This window comes from Mesocricetus auratus, unplaced genomic scaffold, assembly GCF_017639785.1.
Source record: "Mesocricetus auratus isolate SY011 unplaced genomic scaffold, BCM_Maur_2.0 Super-Scaffold_100676, whole genome shotgun sequence".
Taxonomy (NCBI): domain Eukaryota; kingdom Metazoa; phylum Chordata; class Mammalia; order Rodentia; family Cricetidae; genus Mesocricetus; species Mesocricetus auratus.
The window spans coordinates 135,547-150,395 of NW_024429266.1; the positions used below are offsets into that span (position 1 = coordinate 135,547).

The window sequence follows — 14,849 nt, forward strand, 5'->3', positions numbered from 1 at the left end:
AATTTTAAGGACGACCCTCCCACTCCCAACCTAGGTTAGGATTCGAAGAGCAGGGAAACTCCAGGGTGCCATGAAATGTTTGCAAGTTAAAAGGACTGTAGAATTTACATATTACAATTAAGTGCGAAATAGAGTGCCCATTTTGTCCACTGTGGAAGTTCTAAGTTCTCTTCCTTCCTCTTCAATAAGAACTCTTAGGGAAAGACTTTGGCATTGACAGTTGAAATGGCAGTCTTGTGTTTTTGTTGAACTTGGGTTTAAGCTTTTCCACTAGGCCGATTAGGTATATTAATTTGAACCTTCTTTTCTGAGAGCGGAGAAAAAAATTCTAATATTTGTGCTTAAATTTGTATCTCCCTAGGTACACATAATAACTGGTCAGATGAAGATATATGATAAAATGTCAAATTTTGTCTTTAGAAAAGAAGTGTACCAAGGTTGGGAATCTCCTACCAATGCTTAGGGATCTTTGTGGCTTTGTCATCTTCTGGCTGAAACGTTGAGACAGTTTTGCTGTAGATATTAAGCTACTGTTATAAACAGCCCCAGGCATTATCATATGCAAAGGAAATGTACCAAAGTTATCACAGTATCCTTCAAATGTGACTCACGCTATGGAGCGCTTCAGTCCACAGAGTTGAAATGAAGAGAATACTACTAGAATACTTCCATTGGCCACAGCACTTTGTAATTTTAAACAAAATATGGTGGAGAGCTTCACCTCAAAGGTATACACATAGAGAAATTGGTTCTGGGTTTCCAGTCTTTGCTACTTACAGGTGAGGACCTTGGACCCAGCGAGTCAATTAACAAGTGCCCACAGGTGTGCCCCTGACAGCCTTATCAAAACCAGGCAGACCTGTGAGTATCAATAATGAGTCCACTCTTAGAGTTGGGAGCTTCAATAACCCTCTAACCAGAACTAGACCAGATCTAGCAGGCAGGAAAACAGAAAGGACATAGCAGAACTCAGCAACACCGGTATAACTGGCAAGTGTGGAATCCTCTCACAGCAGCAGAATACATCTTCTCAGGCTCATGCAGACTCTTCACTGAAATAAGCCATGCCCAGGGTCATAAAGTGGCACAGTAGTTACTAGGGTTACAAGAATACTGTTGGAGTTGGTGGACTCCGGCATGCCCTCAGAGATACTCCTGTAGGATTATTTCTGTTAACTCCGCTGCATGGTTTCCCGGGCTTCCTAATGCATTTCAGTTTCCCATATTCTCGGATGTGTGATTTATGGTTTATATTATCTAATGCTAACCAAAATAACCTTGCTCACTTTGAAAAACAACTTCCGACATGTCCTGATGTACATCAGAAATATTCACTGAAGATGATTATAGTAAGAGTGATTCCAGAAAACAAGGTTGATGCAGTGACTACCCCTTTATTTACCTTAGGGTGCACACATACATAAGCTCTATGTGAAAGGCACTCAAAGGAAAAAGTGCTGTCAGATGAAAACCAACAACAACAACAACAACAAAAATTTAGGTAGTATCAAGAATACTAGTTGAAATACAGCCTTTTGTACACTCCTATTAACAAAAATCTGTGATAATATTTTAGCTGATGATATTAAATCGTTATGCCTAGTAAAGTATTTAAAATGCTCGCCTTTAATCTCAGCACTAAGAAGGCAGAGGCAAACAGATCTCTATGAGTTTGAGGCCAGCCTGGTCTACAGAGTGAGTTCCAGAACAGCCAGGGCTGTTAGAGAAAACCGTGTCATGAAAACAAAACAAACAAACAAATAAATAAAATGCTTAGTCCAAGCCAGGTGATGGTGATAAACACCTTTAATCTCAGCACTCAAAGGCTGAGAGATAGGTGGATCTCTGTGAGTTTGAGGCTAGCCTGGACTTCACAGGGTGAGTGGCAGGATAGCCAGGGGTACACAGAGAAACCTCTCAGAAAAAGAAGAGATAATAATAATGGTAAAATTAATAATAAAAATAAAATCTTATTCCAATTCTATGGTATTCTTTTAAATATTTATGCAAGCCATATTCATAAATTTATTTTTTGAATTTTGTGCCCTATATATTAACTAGTAAAATTGCTTAAGCAAAGTCTTTTCAGAATCTCTCCACTGAAGAGTAAAGTGTGTAGAACGGAAGCAGAGTGTAGCTCAGGTTGACAGCTCGAACTCCAGCAAAGTCATAGAAGTGGAAAGGGTCATGAGTTCATAGTCATGATGGCTCAGGATGAGTCAATCACTGACTGAAATGGAACATTTATAAGTAGGTTAGTTACATCATCCAGGACAAAAAAAATATAGTAAGATAACAGTATACATGCATGAGAACAGTTAAAAGTAAGAAGGCTCACCATACCAAGTCTTAGCAATAAGTAATTAAATTTGTCATGTGCTGTTTACTGGCAGATAAGGCACTACTGCTGCATAGTGGCTCAGCAGTAGGGAAAAAAAAACTTATCATGTGACAGGACATTTTACTCCCAGGCTTTTACTTAAGAGAAATAAAAATTTGTGTCCAACAGAGACATTTACATTAGTTTGTTATAACTGGGTGTTTTTTGTGGTTGTTTTTAGGCTTTATTTTAATTTTACCTATATTAGTGTGTATTAGTGTTTCCCTGCATGTGTGTCTGTGTATCCTATCCATGTAGTGCCTATAGAGGCCAGAAGAAGGCTTCATATTTCCTGACACTGGAGTCACAGAAGGCTGTGAGCCGCTGTGTGTGTGTGCTGGAAATTGAACCTGGGTTTTCTGGAAGACCAGAAAGAACTGTTAACTGCTGAACAACTAACCCTTCCATTGCTGCACTGTTGGTAATAGCTAATATGTGGAAACAACCAAAATGTCCTTCAGTTAAATTATGGCTTAGTTATTTATCTAACTGAATATTTCTCAGCAGTGAGATACATGAAACCTAGGTGAATCTCAATGTGAAGGTAGGCCAAAGAGAAAACAAAAACTGACATTTGTATGATAATTATATGATATTCTAAAAAGTTAAGTTTTTGTAGTTAGAGAGAGAGGTTTGGAAATGTCTGGAGGAAGCAAAAGGATGGATTATAAGGGCAAAAGGAGCTTGGAGTATGAGGGGAATGCTTGTCTTTATTTCAGTGAGTGTTTTATCATGCATGCATATATGTCAAGTCATAAATTCATGTACTTCAAGTGCTCACCAACTCTATGCATTGTATTTTAATGGAGGCATAAAAGTAACTTGAATTGTGAAAGTCTTGACTTTATGAAGTGCCTATGAATGTACCTATCATAGAAATAGGCATAATTCGAGAGATTATCAAGGGGAGGCAAAGGAAACTAATTGACCTTTCTCTATTGAAGGCTCATACGTACCTTTTCATTTGCTCTATTTTGAAAATTAATATTGTTATTATTACATATAGTATTAATATGTACAACTCCAATAAGTATAGTTAAAAGAAACATCAGTGCAAGCATAGTTCCAGCAATTTTCTGTATTGCCTTAGAACTCTTTTCAGCCTCTCCCTAGGAGCTTTGCTGTGATGATCAGTTTCTCTTGTCTTTTTATTTATTTGTTTGTTTCCTTTTTAACTGGACACTGCACTTGGGATTGATTCCCTTGCTGGGACTAATGGGAGAGACAATTATCACCATTGTATTCATCCTACATGTCAGCTAGAGAAAAGGTGAAGGCATAATATTTGAAATCACGGAGACCTTTACTCAGTGCTTTTGTTACTCTTTCTCTTTTCTCCATGTTTATCATAGTGGTTTTCACGGAAATTGTTTTATTCCACTTAAGTAGGTTTTTTTGTTTTGTTTTCCCTGCTATGCAGTAGTCCCCAAAGTGACACTAACTCTGCAAATGAGGGCTTCTTGGGAAGTAGTCTATCTGTCTGGACTCTTTATGGTACTTATTTTTACAGTGTATCTTTTTATTTGCTCATGGCAACAAAATATATCTACTCCTTATAATTGGGTGCTAAGCTCTGGGCCAGGTATTTATCTAGAGGAACAAGTGATATTTGGTCTCTTACCTTCACATTACCTATCTCTGATAGCTGTTGAAAGAAATCCTGTCAAAAGCATACATACTTAAAAATCACAAATTATGACAACAAGATGTTATTGATATAATAAAAAGGGTAATGGGTCGAGTAGGAACAGGTAGTTTAAGTTTCATATTTCTCAGGAGGTTGTCAAGCAAGAGGTATGTTAGCCAAGACTCTGAAGGGTGAAAGCTATAGATAAATAAAACAATCTCACAGAGAATGTTTTCAGAGATAGAGAATGAATGCGTGTCTGGAGGAAAAATGTGGAAAGAGCTAGAGCCTAGTAGAAGTCAGGTCGAACATTGTGAAACATACATGTGAAAACACAAGAGGACACCCGTGTTGCACTGTGTTGCAGTAGAGTGTATGGGGCAGCCACAGCCAGGTCTAATATTAGAGAAAAATAGGAACATGAGCTTTGTTGACATGAACCCCTCTACTTTAGTAGGCAATCCAGAGTTGGTCTCCAATTCTAACTCTGAACTATTGTCAACAGGAAAAAAAAATCAGCTTTAGGAACTCTTGTGTCTGTCGATTTATGCTTAGGAACCATGGTAAGAATTTATGAGGTAAAAACAGTAAGTCCTAGGCTGAATGTGGAATGTATTATTCAGAAGATCTCTGAAATTATCAGTTGCAGAGGTCTTTCGGGGCTTTCCTAACAAAATGGACTAATTTCCTACAAGTTTTGGCAGAAAATAAACTCTTGGAAATTGTCCACTTTAGCTCCATACTATAAACGGATACCATTTTCTCTTTTATATGAATAACAGTCAAAACTTACCAGGACTCCTCTGTGTGTGTGTGTGTATGATACTAGTAAGTGTTGTACATAGCTTCCTTCAATACTCCTAGGGAACCTACTAAGTGGATAGTGCCATCCTCTCCAAAAAGATGAAGGAGAGACTCTGACACGTTAAGCAGTTTGCCCAAGACATCAAAGCTAGGAATGGAAGGACATCAGGTTCAAAAGGCCAGGTCTCTCTGCGTCTGTTGTTTTGAATATTATCTTTTCAGTTTAATACAGTCTTAATACTGAAACCAATTCGCCAAATGCTAAGCCTTAAACAAAAGAAATGTGTTTTCTTGTAGTTAATTCCAGATTCCCAAGTCTAGATTGCTGTGCTGCTCTGTAGGCCACAAAGGAAAATTAGTTTCCTTACTCTTTCCAGCTTCCAGATGCTTCCTCCTACATCTCTTGGCTCATGGTTATTTTCTCTAATTCAAAGCCAGCAGCTTTGTATCTTCAAATGTCCTTCCATCTCTTGCAAACCTCTTACTTAAGGACCATTGTGAATATATTTAGTGTTTATCCAGAAAATTCAGGGTAATCTGCAGATCTTTAAAAAAAATGCTTAGTAATGCCTATACAGCCACTATGCTATACAATGTCATGCTCACATACTCTAGGGATTAGAACATAGGTATCTTTGGAAACAGTTACTTAAGTGTATTGCTTTTCTAGTCACTGTGACAAAATACCTAACATAAACAACTTGAAGGAGAATAAACGTATTTTGGCTCATGTTTTCAAAGGGTTCAGTCCATGCTGGTTGACAAGGCATGGCAAAAGGAGCAGCTTCATCTGCAGCACTGGGAGGCTATAAGAGTGACAGTGATAGACATTTGCAGCCAAATCATAGCATTTAGCCTACTATTCCTTTCTAGGCAGACTTTCTTGAGTTCAGCCACACGAGTGAGTCCATTGCCATTAGCATCCAGCCTAGTGGCAAGTAATTGGCATTCAGCAAATAGCCTACAGTATCTGTACTGAAGATGATTAGTGGTGGTTTAAAAAACACATCATATTTAAATGTCTGATAGTAATAGAACAGAGGTTGGAAGTAGATGGAGTTAGAATTTTCTGTGATAATTGGTGGAGAAATTATATTGTTAGTAGATGTTTATAATTGAGATCATGTTATTTTTGAAAGAAAAAAGTATAATAAAAATAACAATAATGGCCTTTAATCCCAGTACTCAGGAGGCAGAGGCAGGTGGATCTCTGTGAGTTCAAGGCCAGAGTGGTCTACAGAGCAAGCTCCAGGACAGTCTCCAAAACAATACAGAGAAACTCTGTCTCGAAAAACCAAAGGGGGAAAAAAAAAAGTAACAATAATAAATGTAATCACTAATCAAACAAAATGAAAGAACAAAACCACAAAAGACAAAAATAGTAAGATGGTAAATTTAATCTTAATTTTATTAAATATTAATAGTCAATTCCTATTTAAAGACAAAAGTTGTCACGTCAGCCGGGCGGTGGTGGCGCATGCCTTTAATCCCAGCACTCTGGAGGCAGAGGCAGGCGGATCTCTGTGAGTTCGAGGCCGGGCTGGACCGATAGCCTCCTAAACAATACAGAGAAACCCTGTCTCGTAAAAACCAAAAAAAAAAAAAAAAAAAAGTTGTCACGTCACCAATGTTTGAAATTATGGGCTAAGGGAGCAGGAAAGCCATGGCAGACTCATAGGAGTACTTTGAAAGTGTTTCTGATGCTATGATCAACACAGTTAACAAAACCACCGTGGGGTAAAAATAGGTTTACTTGGCACACAGATTATAGTTCATCACTAAAGGAAGGATACCAAGGAAGGAACTCAAGGGAATGCAGAAACCCAAAGGAATGCTACTTACTATCTTGTTCCCCTGCAGCCCAGGTTCACCTGCCCAGGAGTGGCATCACAGAGTGGGCTGGGCCCTCACAAGTCAGCCATTAATCAAGAAAATGCCCTCACAGACATGTACACAGGCGAGTCTTATAGAGGCAGTTTCTCAGTTGAGGTTCCCTTTTCTCAGGTAACTCTAGTTTATGTCAAGTTGACAAAGACCAGAACAGGAAGGTTTTAAAAATCCACTGAAAATAACTCAGGAGCTATATGCTCTACAAGTAACAGTTCAGAGTAGCTTCTGGCCCCAGAGATAGATTATACTAGGCCAGAGTTTTGTAAACTTGGGTTTTAGCAGTTGCTATGGAAAGAGTACCTACTAGGCCAGAGTTTTGTAAACTCGGGTTTTAGCAGTTGCTATGGGAAGAGTACCGCATGAAAATTAATGTGGAACAGGAAATGAAATAGACGTTTTCAGTCTGATCCAAAGGTTTGAGAAGTTACATAAGGCTTCTAATCTCTTTGCATAATTATGATGTGGACAAGAGACCTACATTGTTTGAGCATACTTGTTTAATAAATGGAACCGATAAATACTCATTTAGACTAAGAATGTCATTAAAAATTACTGAGACTCAGCCGGGCGGTGGTGGTGCACGCCTTTAATCCCAGCACTCTGGAGGCAGAGGCAGGCAGATCTCTGTGAGTTCGAGGCCGGGCTAGACCGATAGCCTCCAAAACAATACAGAGAAACCCTGTCTCGTAAAAACCAAAAAAAAAAAAAAAAATTACTGAGACTCTAAGGACATTGTAACGTAACTTTGAAAACATCTGTCATAGTGACTCAAAAGTAAGATAGTAATATAAACAAAAGGAATAATAATTTCAAGACAGGTTAGGTGAATATAAAAGGATGGAAAACACCATGTCAGAGCAGACCAAAGTAAAGCTAGCTTGGTAAATGACATGATGATATTGTCTTTAAATAAATATTTTGTGTTTATATTAAAAATTATTGGTAAAGGGTTGGAGAAATAGCTCAGCAGTTAAAGTACTTGTTGCATAAGGATGAAAACTAATGTTCAGATTCCCAGAAATTCACATTGATGCTGTGTGAATGTCAGCCCACCTGTGATTCCATCCTCCGAAGGTATAGACAAGAGGTCCCCAGAGTAATTGACCAGCAAAATGAGCCATATCATCAAGGTATGGGTTTCACTAAAAGCACCTGCTTCAGTGAGAAAATTGGAAGATTTGAAAGAGTTGATAGAGGATGATTTTCAACATCATCCCATGTTTCCATGTGTACACACTCTCTCTCTCTCAAATAAAACAGTTGAAATATGGGGTATTAAATATGCTGTCCTATTTAGTTTTATTTCACAAACAAAATAGAACATGAACCAAGATTTGTTGTGAAAATTAGAGATATTCTATTATGATAAAGGTTAATCTTCCATGAAATATAACAATTTAAATTTGCATATTCCAATGATACAATACATAAAATAGATGAACATATTGAAAGGAAATAGACAATATAGTAAAATAGAATATTTTAATATGACTTTATAGCATCTAGTAGAACAAGCAGACCCATCAAAATCAACAAGTATATAAAATAATTTTAAATGGATCTACATACTGCAATTGCCAAAGCTGACCATGTGCAAAACAAGATACAATCAACTTAAACAATAGCTAGGAATACATTGCTCAAAATTTTTTATATGCCTTAATTCATCCCTTATAATTTAAATTAATTAATTGAGAGTATTGGAAGGAAAATAAGTCATAACAAAAATGTAATATTTCCAAAGTTAAAATTATTTTTTCCAAAAGATAATTAATGGTTAGTTAACCCTAACTGACAAGTTAATTCTGCTAAGCCTTAAGAGAACATAACTGAATCTAGAAGTTAAATAAAAACATATATCAGAAAATACATTCACAAAATGAAATACAGTTTTAGTTTTTTATTTTATTATTTTTCCCCCCTTGGCCAAAGTGCTGATCCATTCCTGAATGCGGAGAGGAGGACAATGGGCCACTAGAGCTCTCTGGACAGCAGAGAGTGATGAGGGATGATTGAATGCATGAGTATGTTAGTGAGGATGGGATGAATGAAATCTAAGCACAGGTACTCTCTGACTGGTTGAAATTTGAAACTATGTGTGGAGATTCCCCCCCAATGAGAGACTATTTGCCCTATCTGTGTTATATTAATATGCTATATGTGAATTAAGCTACAAGCGCATTGCTTACAACAAAACAAGACAAAACACAGGTATCTATAACTCCAGTTCCAGGGGATCCAACACTGTGTTCTGACTTTCAAAGGTACCCCATGCATGTGGTGCACATATATACATATAAGCACAAGAGTGGTGGGAGGGAGGGGGGAAGGGGAGTGCGGGAGGAGGGGAGGGAGAGGGAACTGGGATTGACATGTAAAACAAGCTATTTAAAATTAAAATAAAAAATGATAAAAAAATAAAATGAATAAATCTAAAAAATGTTATTAAAGCAGAGGCTTTAATTATAGATGCTAACTAAAGTTATTTTAAAAGCTTATTTTAAAAATACCCATTAAAGGAATTATTCCTTTTACGACTATTAGAGTATTCTGTTTCTTTTTTGATCACATCTATGAAGTGCCACAGAGAGAAAGAAAAGGTAGAATAGAAGTTCTTTCATTAATTGTAATGTTGCTGTGGTCTCATTTTTCAGGCCAGTGCCAAGCCCCATCATGGTTTTCATTTGCCAGCCGTTTAAATCGAACTGATGCATCCGTGTTTCCCATTGGAACATCTTTGCTGTATGAATGTCGCCCAGGATATTTCAGCAGGCAGTTCTCCATCATCTGTCAAGAAAACTCAGACTGGACAAGTGCTGAAAATATATGTAAACGTGAGTAACTGCAGAGGAAGCTGACAAATAGTATATAGTGGAGTTTGCTTCAGTTTGTCTAGATTTTAGAACTATGACATGGGTCATTAATAGTATTATCTAAGGTATACAGTACATTGAATCATTCTTGTAAGTCATATTTTTGCTTCTGTCTTCTCACTTGTGAATAAATTTAGTAACAATGGCTGTCACAGGGCATGATTGAGGGAAAATATCCTCAGGATATTTCACTAAGTGTATCTAACTTTGCACATGTCACTAAATAATTCGTGATTCCGAAGCAAAGTAAAGCATATTTAATAACTAAGAGATAAAAAAAATGCAGACTTTGAGGCATGTGAACTGGAATATTTAGAAGGATGCTTCGGTAATAAATGATGTATACATGTTGTGGGGCGTTACCATGTGGAAATAAGAAAGAACTTGGATTTTTCTTTTGGTAAGTAGTGTCTGATGAGTTTCCTCAAAGTGGCAAAAAACTGTGAAATGTATGTTCTCTAAAGTAAGTTACCATCAGGTTAGGCCCTCATAAACTAAGGGAACTCCAGTTTACTTTAGTTGGTTCCAAAATTCTGTTTCTTTTTCACAGGCAAACAGTGTCAAACTCCTTCAGAGCTTATCAATGGCAAAGTAGAAGTACTCACAGACCTTCGGTTTGGAGCCACTATTAATTATGTTTGTAATCCGGGGTAAGTTGTCAACAACATTTCTGCAATCAAGACTTCTGGAACAGCGATTCTACTGTCTAGTCAGGTCTCAGGAAAGACATCTAATCTGTTACTTCCTGATTTGGTTTTTGGTAAAATGGCCAAATGAGTAAAAGGATGTGACAATCATAAATGCATATTCGAGTCAGAGCACATGAATATATAAAGCAAATATTAACAGAATTGAAGGATGAAATTAACAGCAATGCCAAAATAATATAGCCAGGACTTCAATACTCCACTTTCAACAAACAAACTCAATAAAAAAAGCAACAGATATAAATAAATAGCCCATCAAATAACAGAAGATTCTGTATTCTTCTCAAGTGTACATAGAAATCAAAGCTAAGAAACCAGATGCCACAGTCTTTGCATTAATAAATCCTGAACCAAACTGTGACAAAGAAGCTAAAGAAGCTTTGATGACCGTGAGTTGGCATAGCAGGTAAATGTTTGAGAGAAAAGCTATATAGTTGAATGTAGCTGAAGAGGCAAAAGATAAATTCTTAGATAAATTCCTTATTCTTACCACAACCTTCCAACAAAGGAAACCTTAGAACCTGATGACTTTATCACTGAATTCTAATTTAAGTTATGAGGTCTATATTTTGCTCATACCAAAACCAGACATGACAACAGAAGAAAATTGCTGGCCAGTATCCTTAATAGACATTCTCCACAAATTACTGGCAGACAGAATTTACAAGTGCATACACAGGGGTTAATGACATGAATCACCAACATCCATATAAAAAGCCAGCCATGGCTTCATGTGCCTGTAATCTCAGCACTGGGAATGGGAGACAGACAGATCCCAAGAGATCACTGGCCAGCCAGCCTAGCCAAAAGAGTGAGTTTTTAGCTCAGTGAGAGATATTGTCTCAAGGCAATGGGCTAAGAGTGATAGAGGAAGATGCCTGGCATCCTGCTCTGAGTTCCTTGTGCACACATGAGCACACTATCATACAGGCCCCATGTTTACTCATACAACATACTCAATGTCATACATTATGATCAAGTGGGAATTTATCCCTGAAATGCAAGCTTGACAATTTATAAATAAAATGTGATACATCACACTGACAGAATGAGGTATAAAAACATAGCTGTTGCTAGAAGAAAAGACATTTGAAACAAATTCAAACTTTTCTAAGTTCTCTAAAAATTAGTCATAAAAGAATCATATAGTTTCCTGTAATATATTTTCCACATGTGACAAGCTTACAACTAACATTGTGTCTAGTGGTGAAAGGCAGTCTTTTCTATAAGATTAGGGGCACAAAGTCATTTTCATCTTTCTCAAAGGAAAGCTTCCCCTGTCCTGTCTCTGAACAGCTACCTTATTCTCTCTATAGATGTCCCTGATTTTGGACATATTCTGTTGTCCATCAGTAGGTAAATGGTTAAATGAAGGATGATGCATCATGCTATGGGCTCTAACTTACAACAAAAAGGATTGCTTGATAAATCTCCAGGGATTATGCTGAGTAGAAAGCTAATCATATATGATCACATTCTATATGACTTTTTATATAACTTTAAAAATTACATAATTATAGAAATGGTCACCAGCAATAAGAATGTTTGAGAAAAATCAGGAATGGGAAGACACCAAATGAGTGTCTCAGTAAATACTGTACAAGAGATCTTTTGTCTATTTTAGTTCTTTCTGTGGTGGGAAATACACAAGCCTACATGTAAAATTGTGTACTCTTTCCCAGAGGAAAGGGAGAGAAGGAGAGAGAAGTTTACAGTTGTACTTCCTAAAATGACATGCTTACGTATAAATCTGACAAAATAGGTATGAAATAAGTGTCATGAATTGTTTTAATTTTATGGCATACTAGACAACTTGCAGCATATTAATTGAGAATTTCTGACTTGAATCAAGTATTGTGGTTTTAAGTATGAAAACTCTGTTCAATTTTATTTGGTCAGATTTGAGTTCCTCGGTTCTAGGTTAATGAATTTTACTAATAAGTAGGCATTCACATGAGTGCTTCCAAGGTATAAATGAGTTCATTCATATTAGTATAATATACACATACACATGATATTTCCTTTGCCCTCAAGAAGTTTGTAGTGTCTTTAAAAGTAAAACTTATCAGAAACAACTATAATTTACTATAGATTGTATGATAAGATAATAAAAAGAAAATCTCATTTAGCTGGGAAGGCATTACAAAGAAAATCAAAAAGTCCAAAGAGAGATGCAATATTTGAGAACTCATGGTCTTTGACAAGAAAAAATATCTCCTGAAACTTCCAAGGTAGCAATCTCTGGGAAGCAGCCATTTAAGCAGGCAATTACTTATGGATTAATTAGCATTCTTTATTCTGTGTGTAGATACCGCCTCATTGGTTCCTCTTCTGCTACATGCATAGCCTCAGATAAAACTGTCATTTGGGATAATGAACCACCTCTTTGTCAGAGTAAGTTGAAATTTTTATTTCTATCACCTTTACTCAGGTACTTTTAAATTTTCTCTGGAATTGTATACATATGTGAGGCTGAGATTGAACCCAGGGCCTCATGCCTGTTAGAAAGTGATCTATCATAGATGTAAACCTAAAGCCCTATAAGGGATTTTAAAAATCTTTATTAAAATTACTTCTGTATAATCTATTCTTCAAGTAAATGAAGATATTCTTGGCACAAGCTAGAGTCATTTGAGAATAGGACTGTCAATTGAGAAAAATCCCTTCATAAGATCTGGTTATAGGTAAGCCTGTAAGGCTTTTCTTAATTAGTGATCTATGTGGGATGACCCAGCCTATTGTGGGCAGTGTCAGCCCTGGGCTGGTAGTCCTGGGTTCTATACAAAAGCAGGCTGAGCAAGCCATGGGGAGGATAAGCAGCACCCTCCGTGGCCTCTGCATCAGCTCCTGCCTCCAGGTTCCTTCCTGATTTGAGTTCCTGCCTTCGCTTCTCTCAGTAGACTGTGTTTCAGGATATGTAAGCCAAATAAACTCTTTCCTTCCCAAGTTGCTTTTGGTCTTGGTTTTTCATCACAGCAGTAGTGACCCTAAGACAGAAGACAACTGCAGTATTCTTGAATAGGTTTCTTGGCAACTTCCTTTAAGTTCTCCTTTGTCCCGGGATGTTCCTCTTCTAAATGTAGAAAATATAAGTGTATAAAAATTTTCAAATCTTATTTTTACCTCAGTTCACTTTAAGTTATGTTTGTTTTCAATCTCTAATATAATTATCCTGCTTGGCGAATTAGTAAAATTTTTGTCAATATTCAAGGTATGTGAAGCTATGGACTAACCTACACTTTCGTATATGGACTATTTAAACATACACACATTATGTCAAAAAATCAAATGACAGACTGCATATTTTCCAACAAATACAAAAAGTATGTTTTCTTTTAGTCTATGGCCTGTCTTTTGTTTCTTTTTGAAAATAAAATACCTACATTTCAACTTAGCTTACTAATTTTTTTCCTTCTAGTTATTGATTTTTCTTTTTCTTTTTTTTTTTTAAAGATTTGATTTATCCTGTATACAGTGTTCTGCCTGCATATATGCCTGCAGGCCAGAAGAGGGCACCAGATCTCACTACAGATGGTTGTGAGCCACCATGTGATTGCTGGGAATTGAACTCAGGACCTCTAGAGGAGCAGCTAGTGCTCTTAACCTCTGAGCCGTCTCTCCAGCCCCTAGTTACTGATTTTTCTGTTCAAGAAATCTTTGTATGTTATGATGACATTTTTCCATCTTATACTCTTAAAGGGAATAAGGGAGTTTATTCTGGAGCTATTTTAAGTGACTATGGCCCAGGGAAACAGATTTAGATTACCCTAAATTTCATGTTATAGTGTGGAAGTAGTTTCATAGTTTTACAGAACAAAGAAAGTTTTAAAGCATGACAGTTTAAAAAGATTGTTGGGTATATTAGAGAGGCAGTTACAACAATATGGGAAAAGCTTTTCTATAGATCTAAAATGATAGCTGATGATATTTTTATTTTTCTTGTTGGTGAAGCTAGTGGTTTGCTAAGTTAATAGACTCCAAAAGGTTTCTATCTTTATTCACAAAATGTTAGTTATGACACAGAGCTGGGGGAAGGAGGGTTAGAACTAGCCCAAGATAGGTAATTAGCTTCTGGATCTACAACATCCCAGTCTCTCTAGTATTAAAGTTTTAATTAGTCAACCAGTCCATGCATATACAACTTCTTTCAGGAGTTTTCCCTCACAAAGTTTCAATAGTCATAATCAAGGCACTTTTAAAAATACATTCACTAAGTAGGTGGGCTGAAGTATAGCAGAGAAACCTCTGCTATAGACCTCAGATGCTGTCTAATGGTATTCTTAGACTTTTGATGAGTAGAAACCGGGATTATGTTAATATATCCCAAAAAAGTTTTTTCTGGTAGTCATAGGGTATTAGGTCTGATGCAGAAGTAGACAAGGAATGGCTATTTAGAGGCCTAAAGTTACCCCAACGTAAATTGTTAATTAGGCTCTGAATCTGCAAAATCTTGAGGGGCAGCCTCCTTCCACCCCAACCCCTTGATAGTACGATTAATCAACAGAGTGAGGCGATATTTGGTACAGAAGTGATCTCCAGAGAACCACTTGCTCTTTCAGGCAGTAAGG

General features: G+C 36.9%; 1 protein-coding gene across 5 annotated transcripts in view; it reads left to right on the forward strand.

Moving 5' to 3' along the window:
- The window catches only part of Cr1l (complement C3b/C4b receptor 1 like), a 42,097-nt gene that overhangs the window by 900 nt on the left and 26,348 nt on the right, over positions 1 to 14,849 (forward strand). For all 5 annotated transcript variants that reach the window (XM_040736983.1, XM_021234578.2, XM_040736985.1 and 2 more), the window contains exons 2-4: positions 9,356 to 9,535; positions 10,125 to 10,224; positions 12,590 to 12,675. In XM_040736983.1, the coding sequence (XP_040592917.1) occupies positions 9,356 to 9,535; positions 10,125 to 10,224; positions 12,590 to 12,675 (366 nt within the window). The remainder of the gene's footprint in view (positions 1 to 9,355; positions 9,536 to 10,124; positions 10,225 to 12,589; positions 12,676 to 14,849) is intronic.